At 31.9% G+C, this 23,859-nt stretch overlaps 1 protein-coding gene across 1 annotated transcript; it reads left to right on the forward strand.

Annotated features, from left to right (window-relative positions):
• The first annotated feature begins 13 nt into the window (after positions 1-13).
• LOC135140851 (ATP-dependent (S)-NAD(P)H-hydrate dehydratase) lies at positions 14-20,943 on the forward strand. Its single transcript, XM_064071563.1, has 3 exons — positions 14-264; positions 8,821-9,047; positions 20,373-20,943. Exons 1-3 carry the CDS (start codon positions 45-47, stop codon positions 20,925-20,927), a joined length of 1,002 nt encoding a protein of 333 aa, XP_063927633.1. The 5' UTR covers positions 14-44; the 3' UTR covers positions 20,928-20,943.
• The last annotated feature ends 2,916 nt before the right edge of the window (positions 20,944-23,859 follow it).

A 23,859-nucleotide genomic window follows, 5' to 3' on the forward strand; every position in this document is an offset into this window, starting at 1 on the left:
GGTATTGCAGAAACCTGTGCACCTGTCAACCGACTGTGAATGAAATGTCATTGTCAAGACCGGCTCTGATTGTTCATAATTGTGTGACAAGTGTTTTTAACCACCGTTTCGCGACTTTTCTCCACCGAAGTCTGGCGAATTTTCCCAAAATGAGTGAAAACGTGGAAAAGCTCATCCAACACCTGGCTCCACCTCTGACCAGCGACAAACACAAGGGCCAAGCCGGCCGGATAGGGGTTTTCGGTGGCAGTTTGGAGTACACCGGTGAGTCGTTCCCAGATGGCGCCCCTCGTCGCACCCCACGTCCCATCAAATATTAAAAGCGCGCCTGATTCAATTATCAATGTTTTTTTTAATTGATCCAGAAACGCTTTGCGTGTTCTCGGTTTTCCTCATTTGACTAATTTACAAAGCCCGCCTTTTTTATGTTTATATCAACCCAATAAAAAATCCTATTTGTGTAACGAACGACCCATTATCTCTTAATGCATCCGAGACAATGAAAAGGGTCGCCACGTAAAAACAGGAGCATGTTCGATGGCCCGTTTTTATTCGTTCGCCCGTTAAAACATTTAATTTACCCGCGGAAAATATGGTTTTTGCATGGTTTAATTGTTTACGACGTACGCTGTCTCCGGTTCCGGTGCGCAGTTTTTTGCTGAGGCGCTCCGACGCGCTTCAAGAGAAATTTGTTTCAGGATCAAATATTTATTAAAGCGCTAAGGTTTTTTCTAATGTGTAAACGTGCCGGATTTCTATTTATTTACGACGAAATTAATTTCTTCGGGGTAGGGCGCATTGTTAATTCATTGAGTTTTATTTTATCTGGGTGTGAGGGTTGTCGAGGGATAAGTGTGTTTAAGAGAACGGGGGTTAATAGAGATTCAATTTAGTTTAATGTTTTACAAGGGGACGATTATTTCATTTTATATTACAGTTATGTTACATTTATGTAAGAGCGCTGCGGGATTATGGTAAACGTTATCTGAAATGATAAACAGAGTTCCTTGATGTTGCATAAAAGTTAGATGGTTTATTGTACGTTGGGAAACAAAATGGCGGAATGTGTTCTCGGGTGTGTGTATATTGTTTATTAACATTTGTGGCATTATTAACACAAGCACAGCCCACGCTGATCCATTCTCAGCTTTTATATATTCGTGTTATTATTATTTCATAAGTGAATATTTGTTTATAAAATTGTGTAGGCAGACGAGTTTGCTAGTATTCGATTAAATTCGAAAATGCGTAAATTTTAAATTCGCGATATTAATAAATCAAAAAAAGAAATACGCATTTTTGATTTTTATTAAATAACTTGTTGTTTAAATATCTTTAGGAATTTTGATATTGTTAATATCTTTAGAATCTTTAGGATTTTTTAAGATTTGGAGTTTTTGAAATCTTTGTGATTTAAATATCTTCATTTGATTCTTTAAAAGATCTATTTAGGTCTTTAGCGTCTTTAGAATCTTTTACCTTTCTGAGAACTTTAAGACTTTTTTAAGATATCTTTTGGGTATTTACTATCTTCCGCCTTTAGAAATTTAAAATCTTAAGGATAGTTCCAGGATCTTTGAATCTTTAGAATCTTTGAATTCTTAGGATGCGCAGGGTTTTATAACGTTTAGGATTTTTGTAATTTTTCAGATAGTTTAGGACTTTAGGATCCCTTTTGTTTAAATATCTTCAGGAATTTTGGAATTGTTAATATCTTTAGAGTCTGTAAGATGTTTAGGATTATTCTTATTTTCAAGATATTTAAAAAATCTATGTATGATCTTAAAGATTTTTAGGGTCTTTCGAACTTTCAGTATTTCAAGTATTTCTGGACTCTTCACGATTTCTAGGATCCAAGAATCTTTTATATTGTTGGGGATTTAAGATACTTTTAAGGTTTCTTATTAGGGTCTTTAATATTTTGCAATTTACATATGATGATATTTCCAGATATTTGAATCTTTAGAATCTTGGATCTTTACTAACTTCCCAGGCTTTTTAGGAGCTTAAAATCTTCAGGATATTTTTAGGATCTTCCAATCTTTAGAATCTTCGAAAACTTTCATAACTTTATAGATTTTAGAAATTTTAAAGCCGTTTTAATCTTTAGTATCTTTAGGATTTTTATGATTTTTTAAGATTTTGAGTTTTTGAAATCTTTGTGACTTAAATACTCGTATCTTCATTTGATATTGATAATATCTTTAGAATCTTCAGGATGTTTATGATCTTTAAAGTCTTTAGGGTCTTCAGTATATCACGTACTTTTGGGAACTTTACGATACTTTTAAGGATTTTATTAGGATCTTAAAAGTTTGCTTTAGAATTTACAAGATCTTTTGGATATTTACTATCTTCCTAGGCTTTTTAGGAGTTTCAGTCTTTAGAATCTTCGAATATTTTCATAACCTTATAGATTTTACAACATTTAAAGCCGTTTTAATATTTAGAATCTTTCGGATTTTTTAAGATTTGGAGTTTTTGAAATCTTTATTATTTAAATATCTTCATTTGACATTGTTAATATCTTTAGAATCTCTAGAATGTCTAAGATCTTCATTATCTTCAAGATCTTTAAAAGATCTATTTAGGTCTTTGGCGTCTTTTGAATCTTTTACCTTTCTGGGAACTTTAAGATATTTTTAAGATATATTTTGGGTATTTACTGTTTTTTACCTTTAGAAATTTAAAATCGTAAGTATATTTCCAGGATCTTTGAATTCTTTGGTTTTAAGTTTTACGATATGTAGGATTTTATAATGTTTAGGATTTTTGTAATTTTTCAGATATTTTAGGACGTTAGGATCCTTTTTGGTTTAAATATCTTCAGGAATCGGAAAATTGAAGAATCGAATAACTGAAAAATCGAGTAATTAAAAAACTGAAAAGTCGAAAAATTTAAAAGCGAGAAATTGAATCCGAAACTTAAAAAAATTTAAAGACAACATATGGAAAAACTCTCAAATCCAGAAAATGGAAAATTTGCAAAATTGAAGTGTCGAAAAATTGAAAAATCGAAAACTTCAGGAGTCTGGAAATCGAAAAATCCAAAAAATTTAAAGAATCGAAAAACCCAGATGTCGAGAAAACGGAAAATCACAAAATCGTATAATCAAGCAATTGAAAAAACGAAAAATTTTAAAAACCCAAGAACGGAAAAGCCGAACCATCAAAAAATTAAAAAAATACAATATCAAAAAATTGGCAAATCCAGAAAATGAAAATTTTCCAAAATTGAAATGTTGAAAAACTGAAACGAAAACTTAAAAAAAGTCGGGACATCGAAAAAATTGTAAAATCGAAAAAATCCAGATGTCAAAAAATTTAAATATTAGAGAACTTAAAAAATTGGGAAATCGAAATATGAAATAATTTTAAAAATCAAAAATTTGAAAACTCGCAAGTCAAAATTTAAAGACAACGAAAAAACGAAAAATCGAAAAACTGAAAAATCGAGAAATTGAGAACCTCCACAACTGAAATGTCGAAAAATTGAAAAATCGAAAACCCGAAAAGTGGAAAATTTTTTAAAAATCTAAAAATTGAAAACACGTAAAATCTAAAAAATCGAAAAATTGGAAAATGGGAAAATGAAAAATCTGAAAATCCAGAACTTGAAAAATCCAAAATTTAAGAATGAAAAATCAGAAAATTGAAGAATCGAATAACTGAAAAATCGAGTAATTAAAAAACTGAAAAGTCGAAAAATTTAAAAGCGGGAAATGGAATCCGAAACATCAAAAAGTTTAAAAATAAAATATGGAAAAACTGGCAAATGCAGAAAATGGAAAATTTCCAAAATTGAAATGTCGAGAAACTGAAAAATCGAAAAATCCAAAACTCGATAAATCCAAAATTTAAGAATGAAAAATCAGAAAATTGAAGAATCGAATAACTGAAAAATCGAGAAACTAAAAAACTGAAAAGTCGAAAAACGGAAAAATCGAAAACTTTAGAAGACGGGAAATCGAAAAATCCAAAAAAAGTAAAAAATCGAAAAACCCAGATGTCGAGAAAACGAAAAATTACAAAATCGTATAATGAAGCAATAAAAAAAACGAAAAATTTTAAAAATCCAAAAACTGAAAAATCTAAAAATAAAAAAAACGAGAAATCGCAAAATCCAAAATTTAAAAATAAGGAAAAAACCAAAAATCTAAAAACTGAAATCGAGAAATTGGGAGATTCCAAAACTGAAATGACGAAAAATTGGTGAATCGTAGAACTGAAAAACTGAAACATCGAAAATTTGGAAAATCGAAAATACGACTAGTCAAAAATTTAAAAAATCAAACAACTGAAAAGCTGTGAAATCTAGAACTGAGAAGTCAAAAAATCGAAAGATCGTCAAATCGAAACACCAAAAAATTGAAAAAATAAAATATCGAAAAATTGGCAAATCCAGAAATCGAAAATTTTCCAAAATTGAAATGTTGAAAAACTGAGAAATCCAACACTTTAAGATTCCAAAAATCGAAAACCCAGATGTGGAAAAACGAAAATCAAAAAATTGAAATATTAATAAATGAAAAAATTGGGAAATCGAAACATCAAAAAATCGTATAATCAAGAAATTGAAAAAACGAAAAATCGCAAACGTCGAAATTTAACAACAACGAAAAAACTGAAAAATCGAGAAATTGAGAACTTCCAAAAATGAAACATCGAAAAATCGGGAACTCGAAAAACCCAAAATTTAAGAATGAAAAATAAAAAATTGAAGAATGAAATAACTAGAAATTGAAAAGCTGAAAAGTCGAAAAATGGAAACATAGGGAAATTGAATAGCCCAAAATAGAAAAATCGCAAGTTGAATATTGATAAATTGAAAAATTGAAAACAAAAAAAATGTTTAAATTGAAAAGTCGAGAACTTTATCAAACGAAAAATCGAAGTCGAGAAAACAGAAAATGGAACATTCGAAAAAATGAAAAGCCGAAAAATTTAAAGAGGAAAAATTGAAAATTTTTTAAATTTTAAAAATCGAAAACTTGAAAATCCAAAAAAATCTAAAACCGAGAACTCGAAACATCGAAATATCGAGAAATCGAAAAATCTAACATTTTAAAAATTGAAAAATTAAAATCCATATCGAAAAATTGAAGAATCGAAGAAATGAAATATCGAAATGTTAAAAAGTCGAAAAATCGAAAAATTGAAAAACAGAAATATTGAAAATTTTTAAAAGTGAAATATCAAACAATTGAAAAATCGAAAAAAAATGGAAAAATCGGAAACTCGAAAAATCAAGGAGAATCAATGAAAAATTGAAGAATGAAAAGATGAAAAACCGATGCATCGAGAAACGAAATATTAAAAGATCGAGAAATCGAAAAGTCAAGAAGTCGAAAAATTGAAAAATTGAAAAATCGAAATAACCCAAGATAGAAAAATCGAAAAATTGTAAAACTGAAACAGCGGAACATCGATTAGTTGAGAAATCGAGAAATAACAGAATTTTAAAAATCAAAATATTGAAAAACCGGAAAATCGAACCAGAAACATAAAAAAATTCAAAATCTATGATATCGAAAAATTGGCAAATCTAGAAAATGAAGTCGTTCCAAGATTGAAATATTGAAAACCTGAGAAATCGAAACCTTTAAAAATCGGGAAATCGAAGAATGGAAAAAATTTAAAAATTCAAACAATTTAAAAATCGAAAAACCCAGATGTGGAAAAAACGAAAATAAAAAAATTGAAATATTAAAAAATGAAAAAATTGGGAAATCGAAATATCAAAAAATCGTATAATCAAGAAATTGAAAAAACGAAAAATCGCAAACGTCGAAATTTAACAACGAAAAAACTGAAAAATCGAGAAATTGAGAACTTCCAAAACTGAAATATCGAAAAATCGGGAACTCAAAAATCCAAAATTTAAAAATGAAAAATAAAAAAATTGAGGAATCAAATAACTAAAAATTGAGAAATTGAAAAGCTGAAAAGTCAAATATTGATAAATTGATAAATTTAAAACAAAAAAATGTTTAAATTGAAAAATCGAGAAACTGATCAAACGAAACATCGAAATCGGGAAAACAGAAGATGGAACATTCGAAAAAATGAAAATACCGAAAAATTTATAGAGGATAAATTGAAAACTTTTTAAATTTTAAAAATCGAAAACTTGAAAATCCAAAAAAATCCAAAACCGAGAAGTCGAAACATCGAAAGATCGAGAAATCGAAAAATCTAAAATTTTAAAATTGAAAAATTAAAATCCATATCGAAAAATTGAAGAATCGAAGAATTGAAAAATCGAAATGTCAAAAAATCGAAAAATCGAAAAATTAAAAAACAGAAATATTGAAAATTCTCAAAAGTGAAATATCGAATAATTGATAAATCGAAAAAAAATGGAAAAACCGAAAAATTGAAAAATCGAGAAATCGAAACATCAAAAAATCAAAAAATTTAAAAATCGAAAAAGTAGACATTCGAGAAACCAAGAAATCGAAAACTCGAAAAATCGATGAATTGGAGAATCAATGAAAAATTGAGGAATGAAAAGATGAAACACTGATGCATCGAGAAACGAAATATTAAAATATCGAGAAATCGAAAAGTCAAGAAGTCGAAAAATTGAAAAATTGAAAAATCGAAATAACGCAAGATAGAAAAATCGAAAAATTGTAAAACTGAAACAGCGGAATATCGATTAGTTGATAAATCGAGAAATAACAGAATTTTAAAAATCGAAATATTGAAAAACCGAAAAATCGAACCAGAAACATTAAAAAATTTAAAAACTATAATATCGAAAATTTGGCAAATCCAGAAAATGAAGTCGTTCCAAGATTGAAATATTGAAAACTTAAGAAATTGAAACCTTCAAAAATCGGGAAATCGAAGAAAGGAAAAAATCAAACAATTGAAAAACCCAGATGTAGACACGAAAAATCGAAAAATTGAAATATAAAAAAATGAAAAAATTGGGAAATCGAGACATCAAAAAATCCTATAATAATCGAAAAATTGAAAAAATCGAAAAATTGAAAAACCATAAAATCAAAAAAACGGGAAATCGTAAAAATCCAAAATTTTGAAACAACCAAAAACTCAAAAATCTAAAAACCAAAAATATACAAAAAATCGAAACACTGAAACCCCAAACATTTTCAAAATCGAGAAACTGAAAAGCCCTAAATAAAAAAATTGGGAAATTGAATAGTCCAAAATAGAAAAGATGGAAAAATTTTAAATAAAAAATCGAGAAACTGATCAAACGAAATATCGAAACATCGAAATCTCGATAAATCGAGAAAACACAAGATTGAACATTTGAAAAAATGAAAAACCGAAAAATTTAGAAAGGAAAAAATTGGAAAATTTAAAAATTTCATAAATCGAAAATTTGAAAAGCCAAAAAATCTAAAACCAAGAAGTCGAAACATCGAAAGATCAAAAAATCAAAAAATCGAAGAAAGGAAGTGCATATTCGTAATCTTGAGAAAACTTTACACGATTTTGACGTTTTTCTGGATGATTATGGTCAATTTTAAGTTTTTGATGAAAATGGTGGATGAGCCGGGAAAATAAATCAATTAAAAAAAATTAACATCAAAAACGTGTAGGAATTTTTTCTTGAACTAATACACATTAACCAAAAAGTTGGTTTTCTTTAATTATAGTTATGTCTAAAGTGGCACTAATTTCAATCGAGATAAATTTCTTTTTTTCAATGAATCCGTAATTTTTTTAATATAAAGTCTTTTAGTCACTGATTTGAGAAAATACGACGAAAGTAGGCTCATATTGTTGATCTCGAGAAAATTCCACACGGGTTTCTGGTTTATTTGATCAATTTCATTTTTTTTGTAATGAAAATGTTGGAAGCGCCGAGAAAATAAAAGATACCGCTAGAATTGCGTAATAGATTGTGCTTTAGGAGCGAGGAAAGTTGTGAATCTGGAGCTGAAGACCAACGTTCTTTAATTTTCATCGGAGAAAAGTCGCGGTAACATTTACTTCAGAATAAATTTTTTATATTTTTTTGTCGAATTTCCCTGACATTCCATAGAAAGAACAGTGTTTCATATTTTGTCTTTTTCTCCTTAATATACGCAACAAGAAACGAATGAAAAGGTCATCACACTTAAGGTAGGGTGGGTGGGCGGGGCTTATATTGTGTCCTTTTTCTTAATTTCTTTGGCTTTTTTTTACTCAATACACATGGTTTTCTTTGAATAACACGATTACTTAAGAACATATTTCACATGTTAGTTTTTTGTAAAACATAAGGATTTTGTAATTAAGCTCCGCCCCAGGGCTCACGACGAATGAAAATATGGTCATCATAATTGAGATAGGGTGAGTGGGCGGGGCTTATACAGGGTGAGTGTTATAATAACGGGACCCTGACCAATTTTTAATGCAACACAACAAACATCTATCAGTTATTGTTAGATTCCAAAATAAAACATACGTTTTTAGGATTAAAGTAGGTACTCTCCTTACTAGTTTCCACTACCACCATCAACGTTATGGGGCTCTAGAACCGGTAACGTGACCTCGTCACTCGTCGAAAACTGCCCCAATTCTAGAAAATCCCGTTCTCTCACCATCCACCCTGAATAAATCAAACAGAAGCCCCTTTGAGCGTCCACTCTCCCGTTAATTTCCCTCCCAACTAACCTAAAAGCGCAGCCGAGGTGCCAACTTCCAACTTGCAAACACTTCATCAGCAGTCGCCTTTCGGCGTCTCCCCCGCGAATACCGCCTGTTTCGCGATGTAATTAGTCCAGAATATTTGAGCCCGGACTCCGGATCGAACTTTTCGCCTCTCCGCTAAAACAACTTCGAAATGTAATTTTCCAGGTGCACCGTACTTCGCTGCAATCACCTCGCTCAAAGTCGGGGCCGATTTGAGCTACGTTTTTTGCGCCAAGGAGGCGGCGACGGTGATCAAGTCGTACAGCCCGGAGCTGATCGTCCACCCTCTGCTGGACGTCCCCGGCGCGGCGGCCAAGATCGAGCCCTGGCTGGACAGACTGCACGTCGTGCTCGTGGGGCCGGGGCTGGGCCGGGAGGAGGAGACTTTCAAGGTAGTGAATGGGGCCGAAATTATTGTCTTGCAGTAATGCAAGAGGGAGGAGAACGAGGGAGAAGTTTGTTTGGGTTCTTTGAATCGACTTGGCGGAACGAACGGGAATGGCTAAGAGGGCGGTTTTGTTGCGACAAAAAGTCGATTCGATGGCTGGGAGGGCTCCGGGGCGGTTTGGGAAGCTTTTCCGAATTGGGGTTGTAGGGTCGTATGGGGCTTATTATCCGGGGGAAAATCGTTCGAGTATTCATAACGGAGTCGGGGTAATTTTATTTGAAAAACGTTTCAAAATTCATGATTGAATTAATGGCTCGAAAGAAATTATAATTTGCTTCAAAAGTTTCGATATTTGGTAGTTTTTGTTTTTTGAATAAAATAAATTTCGGATTTTGGAGCCGATTTAATTTTGTTTCTTGGCTATTAACTCATTTTTCTTACTTAGTTAAAAACTGTGAGGACAATTAATGTAGATTTAAACCAAGATAAATTATTTTCATGGTTCAGCTTTTTAAAAAAATTAATAGCGTTCTTTCAAAATCTTGAAACTAGAACAAAATTGCCAAACAATGGTAAATTTGAACCTAGATAATTTCAAAAATTCGTATTTCACACCGAATTTTCCGAAAATATTACGCTGTTACCATAAACATGCTATATTTTTGGAATCAGCACGTCGGGATATAATGTCAATTTTTTCAGAATTTTTAGACAACTTTTTCAAAAATGAAATTTTACACTATTGTAGTACTTGCCAAATAATCTACCCTCTAAGAAAATAAAAGGCACGGTGCCAGGCTAGTATTTGGCAAAATAAGACTCATTTTGACAAATCACCTACTCTTCTAAGAAAAGGCACTGGCCCCGCCCACCCACCCTTTGTTTTCTTAGAAGAGTAGGTCATCTGCCAAAATCAGTCTTATCTTGGCAAGGATGAGACTGATTTTTGCAAATAACATATCCTCTAAGAAAATAAGGGTGGGTGGGTGGGGCTAGTACTTGTTAAGATAAGACTGATTTTGGCAGATGGTACTCTTTTAAGAAAATAAAGGGTGGGTGGGCGGGGCTAGTACTTGTTAAGATGAGACTGATTTTGGCAAATGACATATTCTTCTAAGAAAATAAGGGCTGGGTGGGTGGATCTAGTACTTGCTAAAAATAAAAAAAATAAAAATCAAAAAATGACAAATTGAAAAATCGGATAAATGAGAACTCGGACAATTCTACAACTGTTTAATCGGAAAATAAAAACTGAAATATGGAAAAATTGAAAAAAAAAACAAATCTTATAAAATCGAATTCGAAATATTTCCTTTGATAATTTGTTTGACAATTTTGGACTTTTTAATTCCAATCTTTTGATTTTTCAAGTTTATATGTACATACCCGGGACATATGGAATGTAAATAACGCTTTAATCAGGTTGTGCTTTCGTCAGATAACTAAAGCTTTATGGAATTGTAGTTTTTTCGTTGTGAAGTTTGTTTATTTGGTCACCGTCGATGTAATAATCCCTTGTTGTACCACAGTTTCCATTAACGGATTAATCCCTCTTCAATTTTAATAAGAACTGTTACAATTTATAAATATTTTATATTTATAAGAAAGCGAGGGTGGGTGGGCGGAGCTAGTACTTACTTAGATAAGATTGACTTTAGTAAATGACCTACTCTCTAAGGAAATAGTGGGCGGGTAGGGGTGGGTCTAGTAGCTGCCAAGAGGTAAGATTTCTCTTGGCAATGACACCCTCTAAGAATATAGTGGGCGAACGGGTGGGGCTAGTACTTGCTACTATAAGACTAAACAATACTAAGAGTTATCACTAGAATGAAGAGGGGGTGGGTGGGCGGGCTTACTGCTTGTTTATAAAAGACTCTCTAAAAAAAGTTAAACTTAGCCCCGCCCACCCACCCGTTCTCTCATTTATTTTCTTCTGAAATAAGAAACAAATCTTATAACAAATAATACAACAAAAAGGTTATAATTGACGGTTTTTTTACAGCCTAGTTGCTATCAGTTACTTACCACTCCCACTCTGCACGAGAACATATAATAAACCCCGCCCACCCATCCGCTTCCATTTCGGTGATTAATTTTATATAAAAAAAGTACTACGCCAACTGAAGAGAAGAAAAAAAGGACACTTAAAACATGTATAAAATAGTAAATTTTGTAGAAAAATATGGATTTTGCAATTAAACTCCGCCCCTCTATTTGACAACGAATAAAAAATTCATCAAAATCGAGATAGGGGCGGGTGGGTGGGGCTTAATTATTGCCCTCTTTTTCTTAATATATACCTAGTTTCAATAACTCCAAATACCATTTGATATTTTAAGTATGTTCTTATTGGGAGCAGACTGTATGTACTAAGAAAATCGAAGGATAAATCCCACCCACCAGCCCCATCTCAATTGTGATTAATCTTTTTATTCGTCCTGAGGTGGAGAGCGAAGAGAAGACAATTACCCTTTTTTTCGGAAAGAAAGTTTAAGGCATCCAAATTGGAAAATCGGTTCCACTTTCAAAATTTGTGAAGTACTTATTTTACAGAACCCTTTCTTATGTATCTTTAAAATTATTCTTTAAGGCTCTAAAGTTTCTAAAGATTCTGAACATTTCGAAGATGGAAGAATCCAAAAATTCTGGAAACTTTGACGTTACGAAGATTCTGAAGAATACAAAGATTCCAAAGATTTCAAAAATTCCAAAGGTTGAAGATTTTGAATAAAGATACTGAAGATTGTAAATATTCAGAAAATTCTGAAGTTTCAGTGTTTAGAAAATTGAATATTCCAAAAAATTTGAAGACTTCGAAGATTCCGGAAATGATAAAAATTCCAAAATTTACAGAGTTTTTCGAATATATCAAAAATTCCGTGTATTCCGAGAGATACCAGAAATTCCAAAGATTCTAAATATTCCGAGATCCTAGGGATTCTAAGGTTTCTGAAGATTTTGAATATTTCGAAGGCTGAAGATTCCAAAAATTGTGAAAACTGAGGTTACGAAGATTCTGAAGAATACAAAAATTTCAAAGATAATAAAGATTCCAGAGATTCCAGACTTTCCAAATATTCGAAAAAGTTTGAAGATTATGGGGATTTTGAAAGTTCTGAAAATTCCAAAAACTGACAATTCTAAGTTTTCAAAAGCTGAAGATTCCAAAAAATCTGAAGACTTTTAAGATTCCGAAGATTCTAAGAATATAAGAATTCCAAATATTCTAGAATTTCCAGAAAATTCAAAAATTACGGATATTCTGAAACTGTACAGATTTCCGAAATTTTCAAAAATTTTGGACGTTCCAAGCCCCTAGATATACCATAAATTTTAAAGATTCGAAAGTTTCTAGAGATTTTGAAGACTCTGATTGAAGATACTGAAGATTGTAAATATTCGGAAAATTCTGAAGATTCACAGTGTTTGGAAGATTGCAGATTCCAACAAATCTGAAGACTTTGAAGACTCAGAAGATTCTAAATACCATAAAAATTCCAAAAGTTCCAAAGATTTTCGAATATTACAGAAATTCCGTATATTCCCAGATTTCAGAAATTCCAAACATTCTGAATATTCCGAGATTCTAGAGATTCTAAAAATTCTGAACATTTTAAGGTTTCTAAAGATTGTGGATATTTCGAAGGTTGAAGATTTCAAGAAGCCTGAATATTTTGAAGTTACGAAAATTCTGAAGATTACAAAGATTCCAAAGATTCGTTCTTCAAATTTTCGATTTTTCGACTTTTTTATTTTTCGAAATCTCAATTTTCCGATGTTTCGATGATACGATTTTTCAATTTTTCAAATTTTGACGTTTCAAAATTTTCAGTTTTCGATTTGTGAACTAATCTTTTTTTTATTTTCCCATTTCTCGAGTTCTCAACGTTTCGATTTTTTTCATTTCTCCAATTTTTCGATTTTTGAGGTTTTTTCATATTTCAATTTTTCGATTTTTCAACTTTGCTGTTGTACGTTTTCGATTTCTCATTTTTCCATTTTTTTGGATATTTCTTCCAGTTATATGATTTTTCAGTATTTCGATTTCGGATAAATGAGAACTCGGACAATTCTACAACTGTTTAATCGGAAAATAAAAACTGAAATATGGAAAAATTGAAAAAAAAAACAAATCTTATAAAATCGAATTCGAAATATTTCATTTGATAATTTGTTTGACAATTTTGGACTTTTTAATTCCAATCTTTTGATTTTTCAAGTTTTAACTTTGCAATTTTGGAATTTCTTGATTTTTAATTTTTCAAGTTCTCAAGTTAAAATTGTTCCTTTTCACGCTTTGTCATTTTTCAAGTTTGAGCAAAATTACCAAACAAATGTAGTTTTGAACCAAGATAAATTCTTACTTTTGTGGCCGATTTATCTAGTTTATTTTTTCCGTATATAAGCTCGCTTTTTTCGGTTATTGTACAACATACGAGGAAAAAACGTGGAGATTCGTCATTCTGAGAAAATTTCACACAATAATAATTCGATTTATAGTCGATTTGATCAAGTTTACCTTTTTCATAAAAATGGTGGAGGCACCGGGAAAACAATTTAAAAAATAGATTGGTTCAATAATGTTTAAGGAATTTCAACTTGATATCGCGAATTTTAATAGAAATTATAGCCTTCTTTGAAAATCCTGAAATTAGAACAAAATTTCCAAATAATTGTGGATTTGAACCAAAATAAATTCTTACTTTTGTGGCCGATTTATCTAGTTCATTTTTTCCGTACATAGGTTCGCTTTTTTTCGGTTATTGTAAAACATACGAGGAAAAAACGTGGAGATTCGTCATTCTGAGAAAATTTCACACAAGAATGATTCGATTTAAAGTCGATTTGATAAAGTTTACATTTTCATAAAAATGGTGGAGGCGCCGGGATAACAATTTAAAAATTAGATTGTTTCAATAATGTTAAGGAATTTCAACTTGATATCGCGAATTTTAATAGAAATTATAGGCTTCTTTGAAGATCCTGAAATTAGAACAAAATTTCCAAATAATTGTGGATTTGAACAAAAATAAATTGTTACTTTTGGGGCCGATTTATGTAGTTTATTTTTTTCCGTATATAAGCTCGGTTTTTTCAGTTATTGTAAAACATACGAGGAAAAAACGTGGAGATCCGTGATTCTGAGGAAGTTTCACACAAGAATGATTCGATTTAAAGCCGATTTGATAAAGTTTAACTTTTTTTATATAAAAATGGTGGAGGCGCCGGAATAACAATTTAAAAAATACATTGTTTCAATAATGTTAAGGAATTTCAACGTGATATCGCGAATTTTAATAGAAATTATAGCCTTCTGTGAAAATCCTGAAATTAGAACAAAATTGTAAAACAATTCTAAATTTAAACCTAGATAATTTCAAAAATTCGAATTACACACCGAATTTTCCGAAAATATTGTTCAGTTACCATAAACATGCTATATTTTTGGAATCAGCACGTCGGGATATATATCTCTGAATTTTTTCAGAATTTTTAGACAACTTTTTCAAAAATGAAATTTTACACTGTGGTAGTACTTGCCAAATAACCTACCTCTAAGAAAATAAAAGGCAGGGGACCAGGCTAGTATTTGCCAGAATAAGACTCATTTTGACAAATCACCTACAATCTAAGAAAAGGCATTGGCCCCGCCCACCCACCCTTTAATTTTTTGGAAGGGTAGGTCATCTGCCAAAATCAATCTTTTCCTGGCAAGTATCGGACTGATTTTTGCAAATGACATATCCTCTAAGAAAATAAGGGTGGGTGGGCGGGGCTAGTACCCGTCAAGATAAGACTGATTTTGGCAGATGGGGCTCTTTTAAGAAAATAAAGGGTGGGTGGGCGGGGCTAATACTTGTCAAGATAAGACTGATTTTGGCAGATGATACTTTTTTAAGAAAATAAAGGGTGGGTGGGCGAGGGTCTAGTACTTGCCAAGATAAGACTGATTTTGGCAGATGACTTATTCTTCTAAGAAAATAAAGGGTGGGTGGGCGGGGCTAGTACTTGCCAAGGTAAGACTGATTTTGGCAGATGACTTATTCTTCTAAGAAAATAAGGGCTGGGTGGGTGGGGCTAGTACTTGCTAAAATTAAAAAAAATTAAAAGTCAAAAAATGACAAATTAAAAATCGGTTAAATGGGAAATCGGAAAATTGTACAACTGTTTAATGGGAAAATCAAAAACTGAAATATGGAAAAATTGAAAAAAAAAAACATATCTTATAAAATCGAATTTGAAATTCCAGTTTTCAATTTTTTTTTAGTTTTTAGATTTTTTAACTTTTGAATGTTTCATTTGATAATTTGTTTGACAATTTTGCTGTTTTTAATCCTAATTTTTTTGATTTTTCAAGTTTTAACTTTACAATTTTGGAATTTTTTGATTTTTAATTTTTGAAGTTCTGAAGTTAAAATTGTTCCTTTTCACGCTTTGTCATTTTTCAGGTTTGAGCAAAATTACCAAACAAATGTAGTTTTGAACCAAGATAAATTCTTACTTTTGGGGCCGATTTATGTAGTTTATTTTTTTCCGTATATAAGCTCGGTTTTTTCAGTTATTGTAAAACAGACGAGGAAAAAACGTGGAGATCCGTGATTCTGAGGAAGTTTCACACAAGAATGATTCGATTTAAAGCCGATTTGATAAAGTTTAACTTTTTTATATAAAAATGGTGGAGGCGCCGGGATAACAATTTAACAAATAGATTGTTTCAATAATGTTAAGGAATTTCAACGTGATATCGCGAATTTTAATAGAAATTATAGCCTTCTGTGAAAATCCTGAAATTAGAACGAAATTGTAAAACAATTGTAAATTTAAACCTAGATAATTTCAAAAATTCGAATTTCACACCGAATTTTCCGAAAGTATTGTTCTGTTACCATAAACATGCTATGTTTTGGGAATCAGCACGTCGGGATATATATCTCTGAATTTTTTCAGAATTTTTAGACAACTTTTTCAAAAATGAAATTTTGCACTGTGGTAGTACTTGCCAAATAACCTACCTCTAAGAAAATAAAAGGCAGGGGGCCAGTCTAGTATTTGCCAGAATAAGACTCATTTTGACAAATCACCTACAATCTAAGAAAAGGCATTGATCCCGCCCACCCACCCTTTAATTTTTTGGAAGAGTAGGTCATCTGCCAAAATCAATCTTTTCCTGGCAAGTATCAGACTGATTTTTGCAAATGACATATCCTCTAAGAAAATAAGGGTGGGTGGGCGGGGCTAGTACCCGTCAAGATAAGACTGATTTTGGCAGATGGGGCTCTTTTAAGAAAATAAATGGTGGGTGGGCGGGACTAATACTTGTCAAGATAAGACAGATTTTGGCAGATGACTTATTCTTCTAAGAAAATAAAGGGTGGGTGGGCGGGGCTAGTACTTGCCAAGGTAAGACTGATTTTGGCAGATGACTTATTCTTCTAAGAAAATAAGGGCTGGGTGGGTGGGGCTAGTACTTGCTAAAATTAAAAAAAATTAAAAATCAAAAAATGACAAATTAAAAATCGGATAAATGGGAAATCGGAAAATTGTACAACTGTTTAATGGGAAAATCAAAAACTGAAATATGGAAAAATTGAAAAAAAAAACAAATCTTATAAAATCGAATTTGAAATTCCAGTTTTCAATTTTTTTTTAGTTTTTAGTTTTTGGATTTTTTAACTTTTGAATGTTTCATTTGATAATTTGTTTGACAATTTTGCTGTTTTTAATCCTAATTTTTTTGATTTTTCAAGTTTTAACTTTACAATTTTGGAATTTTTTGATTTTTAATTTTTGAAGTTCTCAAGTTAAAATTGTTCCTTATCACGCTTTGACATTTTTCAAGTTTGAGCAACATTACCAAACTAATGTAGTTTTGAACCAAGATAAATTAAATTATTATTATTATTATTATAAATTAATCTAGTTTATTTTTTTCGTATATAAGTTCGCTTTTTTCGGTTATCGTAAAACACACGAGGAAAAAACGTGGAGATTCGTCATTCTGAGAAAATTTCACACAAGAATGATTCAATTTAAAGTCGATTTGATAAAGTTTACATTTTTTCATAAAAATGGTGGAGGCGCCGGGATAACAATTAAAAAATGAGATTGTTTCAATAATGTTAAGGAATTTCAACTTGATATCGCGAATTTTAATAGAAATTATAGCCTTCTTTGAAGATCCTGAAGTTAGAACAAAATTTCCAAATAATTGTGGATTTGAACAAAAATAAATTGTTACTTTTGGGGCCGATTTATGTAGTTTATTTTTTTCCGTATATAAGCTCGGTTTTTTCAGTTATTGTAAAACATACGAGGAGAAAACGTGGAGATCCGTGATTCTGAGGAAGTTTCACACAAGAATGATTCGATTTAAAGCCGATTTGATAAAGTTTAACTTTTTTATATAAAAATGGTGGCGGCGCCGGGATAACAATTTAAAAAATAGATTGTTTCAATAATGTTAAGGAATTTCAACGTGATATCGCGAATTTTAATAGAAATTATAGCCTTCTGTGAACATCCTGAAATTAGAACAAAATTGTAAAACAATTGTAAATTTAAACCTAGATAATTTCAAAAATTCGAATTTCACACCGAATTTTCCGAAAATATTGTTTTGTTACCATAAACATGCTATGTTTTGGGAATCAGCACGTCGGGATATATATCTCTGAATTTTTTCAGAATTTTTAGACAACTTTTTCAAAAATGAAATTTTACACTGTGGTAGTACTTGCCAAATAACCTACCTCTAAGAAAATAAAAGGCAGGGGACCAGGCTAGTATTTGCCAGAATAAGATTCATTTTGACAAATCATATACAATCTAAGAAAAGGCATTGGCCCCGCCCACCCACCCTTTATTTTTTTGGAAGAGTAGGTCATCTGCCAAAATCAATCTTTTCCTGGCAAGTATCAGACTGATTTTTGCAAATGACATATCCTCTAAGAAAATAAGGGTGGGTGGGCGGGGCTAGTACTCGTCAAGATAAGACTGATTTTGGCAGATGGGACTCTTCTAAGAAAATAAAGGGTGGGTGGGCGGGGCTAGTACTTGTCAAGATAGGACTGATTTTGGCAGATGATACTTTTTTAAGAAAATAAAGGGTGGGTGGGCGGGGGGCTAGTACTTGCCAAGATAAGACTGATTTTGGCAGATGACTTATTCTTCTAAGAACATAAAGGCTGAGTCGGTGGGGCTAGTACTTGCTGAATAAAAAAACCTTAAAAATCAAAAAATGACAAATTGTACAACTGTTTAATCGGAAAATCAAAAACTGAAATATGGAAAAATTGAAAAAAAACCAAATCTTATAAAATTGAATTCGAAATTCCAGTTTTCATTTTTTATTTACTTTTTAGTTTTTAGATTTACAACTTTTGAATATTTCATTTGATAATTTGTTTGACAATTTTGAAGTTTTTAATTCCAGTCTTTTGATTTTTCAAGTTTTAACTTTACAATTTTGGAATTTTTTTGATTTTTAATTTTTCAAGTTCTCAAGTTAAAATTGTTCCTTTTCACGCTTTGTAATTTTTCAAGTTTGAGCAAAATTACCAAACAAATGTAGTTTTGAGCCAAGATAAATTCTTACTTTTGGGACCGATTTATGTAGTTTATTTTTTCCGTATATAAGCTCGCTTTTTTCGGTTATCGTAAAACATACGACGAAAAAACGTGGAGATTCGTCATTCTGAGAAAATTTCACACAAGAATGATTCGATTTAAAGTCGATTTGATAAAGTTTACATTTTTCATAAAAATTTTGGAGGCGCCGGGATAACAATTTAAAAAATTGATTGTTTCAATAATGGTAAGGAATTTCAACTTGATATCGCGAATTTTAATAGAAATTATAGCCTTTTTTGAAAATTTTTAAAGTAGAACAAAATTTCCAAATAATTTTGGATTTGAACCAAAATAAATTTGTATTTTTGTGACAGATTTATCTAGTTTATTTTTTCCGTATATAAGCTCGCTTTTTTTCGGTTATTGTAAAACATACGAGGAAAAAACGTGAAGGTTCGTCATTCTCAGAAAATTTCACACAAGAATAATTTGATTTAAAGGCGATTTGATAAACTTGATTTTTTTTATATAAAAATGCTGGAGGCGCCGGGTTAACAACTAATTAAAAATTAATTGTTCAATGAATATTAGGGAATTTCAACCTGATAAATTTAAATCTTTAATAGAAAAACTGATGTGATTTTAAAATCTTGAAACTGGAACAAAATTACCACACCATTATAGATTTGAACCAAGATAAATTCTTATTTTGGTGTCCGATTCATCTAGTTTATTTATTTCTTATATAAAATCGAGGAAAATTGTGGATTTTCTTGATTCTCAGGAAATTTCGCATAAAAAATCATTCGATTTAAGACCGATTTGATAAACTTTAATTGTCTAATAAAAAAGGTCGAGGTGCCGGGACAAATATAAAAAAAAAAATAAAATTCGATGCATTTTCTTTTCGATCAGTTACCATGTGTTTATGATCACTTCTTACAGTTCCGGGAGTATGATTTTCACTTCTTTTTTTTCGCTTTGCACACCTGTTCCGGCTATTTTCGACACATCATGTTTTAATCCCTTGATTGATTTTCTCGCTCCCAGTTTAACTTTCCATCTTTAGTTTCCCCAAAATAATTCAATTTAAATCGGCGACTCTCCCCATATTCCCTCCTCAGAGATTTATTGTTCCCTACAAAGCTCAAAGCCGATATTTTTATCCTTCAATCCATTTACTAATTTGCGTCCCTTTCCGTAATTCAGCTCGCGTCGCAAAAGAGCAAAGTTCACTCATCCCGTCGCGGCGACATTAACTCTCACCAATCCCCCGAAATAGAAAAAAATGGAGCCAAAATTCGCTCAAACTTCCGTGACACACGTTAATGCAGGAACAACGCCCCGAACTTCGTCCGCTACGAGCATTTTTCTCAATTTTCGCGGACCAAGGGTTTTGAAGTTTCTTTAAACGTGTTTAAAGTTTGCAGTAAGAAAACTTTCAGATGACGTCCATTAAAGTTTGAGCCACCTCTTCCGCCCAATACATTCCCATTCACCACTTGCACACATTAACCCACTGACCCAATTCCGAGGCGACACCGCGTCAAATTCAATCCTCATCTCCTTTCATATTTTTTTATTTGCTTTAAAGCACCTCCGAAAACATTCCATTCAGGCCGCATCGATCGGGCGGAGGCATTAATTCATCTTTTGATAATCTCGACGGACGGTTTTAATTTTCGCCAGTCAGATTTTCGGGAAGTTTGTAATTATTTGTGGAGTGCGTCCAACAGTTAAAGGCTCCTGTTTCTTCCAGGTCATGGACCAGGTGCTCTCCCTGTGTCGCTCCCGCAGGAAGCCTCTAGTCATCGACGCCGACGGGTTGTACTACGTCTCCCTCAACCCGGACGTCCTCCGCGACTACCCCTCCCCTGTTATCCTCACCCCCAACGTCATGGAATTTGCAAGGCTAATCGGCTCCAATGGGGAAGGGAACAAAAAGGAGCAGTCCCAGAAATTCCTCGCATTAGCGGAAAATATCACCATTTTGTGTAAGGACCACGTGGACGAAATTTTCAACAAAACGTCGCACGTGTCGGTGGCTGGGGGCGGCTCGGGGCGGCGGTGCGGCGGCCAAGGGGACCTGCTTTCGGGGGCCGTGACGGCTTTCCTCGCCTGGGCTTTGGAGGAGCCGACGCGGCTTTCGGGGTGTCCTCCTCACGATCGGCCTGTGATTGCCTCGTATGCGGCCTGTAAGCTGGCGAGGTTGTGTAATCAGAGGGCCTTTGCGAAGTTCGGGAGGAGCATGACGAGCACTGATATGATCAAGGAGATCCATGAGGCTTTTGAGGAGATTTTTGAAGGGAAGTAAAGTTGTTTGATGATAAGGGGAGTTTTATTTACCCTGCTTTTATTAATTGGTTCGTGCGATAAGGGGGTTAATTAAATTTTTTGTGACGGCGGATGGAGCTGAGACATGACAGTGGTTTCAGGTAGGGGTTTCTGAAGTCTGTTAGGGGTTGTTTCGGGGCGATAACTTCTGGTTTCAACAGTGAGCGAATTTTCAGGTGAGTAGATAAAGCTTGTTTTTATGATGGATTTGTTTGTTCGTTATTTGCGACAACGTTTACTAGTTTTAATAGTTTATAGCTGTTCGTGATCGAATTGCATGCAACATTGATTCAGACGGTAATGATTTATTAAATAAATAAAGCTGAACACGGACAGCGGAAATAACTGTTTTTAATAGGGGTATAATATTTTATTTATTTTTTATTCTGGGGGAGTCTGGCGTTGAAAAGTGTCTACAGCTTCCAGCTAAAGATCCCTAGAGAACACGGCAAATTTGCTTCTTTATCTCCAAGGCTCACTCATTATCCACCCAACTAAAGTTTACCGAAGCACATAATGGAGTTCAAACCGGACTAATGTATCTAGTAGTTTTCAAACCCTTAGGCATGCAGCTGTCTACCTTTTAACTAAAACAAAAGAGTTAAAAATTCCATTATTTTTTGCGTCGTTTTGTCTAACTAAACTCAAGAGAAATTAAAAAAGTATCAAAATAATTCGGCGAATCACCATCTTGTCTTAAACTTGTCGTTCAGAAACGGATACTAAAAATAATTTTTATCAGTTTTACCTCCAACTTTTATTCATTATACAGTAAATACATAGCTCAACGCACAAAAACAAGCCTAATTCTTAATCAATAATTGTGATTTATTAATGTCGGACCTTGACACGGCGAGGAAATTTTTCAAATTTGTTTCTAAGTTATAATCCGTTGAAAAATCGTTTGAGTTCGCGGCGCGTTTTTTCACACTGCGTTTTTTATAGTTTTTTTGTTCCATTTTTTAGGAAAACACTTTTAAAAGTTCGCTAAAACACATTTATCTCAATTATTTGAAAATATACGGCGAAAATAATTACAGGATCGTGATTCTGAGAAAATTTCTGAATATTAATTTTTCACAAAAAACGAGATAAAAATGTATTTTAAAAGTATTGATTATACAAATCTGTAGGAACTTTTATTGGAAATTGTGTATATTAAAAGAAATTTTGAGAAAAATGTGGTATTTTTTTCCTTATAAACATATTTTTCTCGGTTATTTCAAAAGATATTGCGAAAAGAAAGACAGATTCGTGATCCTGAGAAAATTTCGCAAAAGAATGATAACAATATGAGCTCATTTCGTCAAGTTTAAATTTTTGATAAAAATGGTGGAGGCGCCGGGATGAAAATTTATTTTAAATGTATTTATTACAAAAATCTGTAGGAACTCCTTTCGGAAATTGTGTATATTAAAATAAATTATGATTTTCTTTCGATATTTTGATATCTGAAATAGATAACGGGACGAACGTCGACTTGAAGGAAAATAAATGACCGGTTTTGAGAAAAATGTGGTATTTTTTTCCTTATAAACATATTTTTCTCGGTTATTTGAAAAGATATTGCGAAAAGAAGGACAGATTCGTTATCCTGAGAAAATTTCGGAAAAGAATGATAACAATATGAGCTCATTTCGTCAAATTTAAATTTTTGATAAAAATGGTTGAGGCGCCGGGATGAAAATTTATTTCAAATTTATTTATTACAAAAGTCTGTAGGAACTCCTTTCGGAAATTATGTATATTAAAATAAATTATGATTTTCTTTCGATATTTTGATATCTGAAATAGATAACGCGACGAACATAGACTTGAAGGAAAATAAATGACCGGTTTTGAGAAAAATGTGGTATTTTTTTCCTTATAAACATATTTTTCTCGGTTATTTGAAAAGATATTGCGAAAAGGACAGATTCGTGATCTTGAGAAAATTTCGGAAAAGAATGATAACAATATGAGCTCATTTCGTCAAGTTTAAATTTTTTGATAAAAATGGTGGAGGCGCCGGGATGAAAATTTATTTTAAATGTATTTATTACAAAAATCTGTAGGAATTCCTTTCTGAAATTGTGTATATTAAAACAAATTATGATTTTCTTTCGAAATTTTGATATCTCAAATAGATAACGGGACGCACATAAACTTGAAGGAAAATAAATGACCGTTTTATAGAAAAATGTGGTATTTTTTTCCTTATAAGTATATTTTTCCTTATAAGTATATTTTTCTCGGTTATTTGAAAATATATTTTGAAAAGAAGGACAGATTCGTGATCCTGAGAAAATTTCGGAAAAGAATGATAACAATATGAGCTCATTTCGTCAAGTTTAAATTTTTGATAAAAATGGTGGAGGCGCTGGATGAAAATTTATTTTAAATTTATTTATTACAAAAATCTGTAGGAACACCTTTCGGAAATTGTGCATATTAAAATAAATTATGATTTTTTTCGATATTTTGATATCTGAAATAGATAACGGGACGAACATAGACTTGAAGGAAAATAAATGACCGGTTATTAGAAAAATGTGGTATATTTTCCTTATAAACATATTATTTTCGGTTATTTGAAAAGATATTGCGAAAAGAAGGACAGATTCGTGATCCTGAGAAAATTTCGGAAAAGAATGATAACAATATGAGCTCATTTCGTCAAGTTTAAATTTTTGAGAAAAATGGTGGAGGCGCCGGGATAAAAATTTATTTTAAAATTATTTATTACAAAAATCCGTAAGAACTCCTTTCGGAAATTGTGTATATTAAAAGAAATTATGATTTTCTTTCGAAATTTTGATATCTCAAATAGATAACGTGACAAACATAGACTTGAAGGAAAATAAATGACCGTTTTTGAGAAAAATGTGGTATTTTTTCCCTTATAAACATATTTTTCTCGGTTATTTGAAAAG

The sequence above is a fragment of the Zophobas morio genome, unplaced genomic scaffold (assembly GCF_036711695.1).
Source record: "Zophobas morio isolate AGI-343-1 ecotype UQ-CSIRO unplaced genomic scaffold, CSIRO_AGI_Zmor_V1 ptg000041l, whole genome shotgun sequence".
In the NCBI taxonomy this organism is placed as follows: domain Eukaryota; kingdom Metazoa; phylum Arthropoda; class Insecta; order Coleoptera; family Tenebrionidae; genus Zophobas; species Zophobas morio.

Bases quoted from the DNA above. Each gene is read 5' to 3' on its own strand.
- LOC135140851 (XM_064071563.1), top strand. From the start codon at position 45: ATGTCATTGTCAAGACCGGCTCTGATTGTTCATAATTGTGTGACAAGT. The intron at 265-8,820 runs GTGAGTCGTTCC...GTAATTTTCCAG, and splicing joins TGGCAGTTTGGAGTACACCG to GTGCACCGTACTTCGCTGCA. The intron at 9,048-20,372 runs GTAGTGAATGGG...TGTTTCTTCCAG, and splicing joins GGGAGGAGGAGACTTTCAAG to GTCATGGACCAGGTGCTCTC.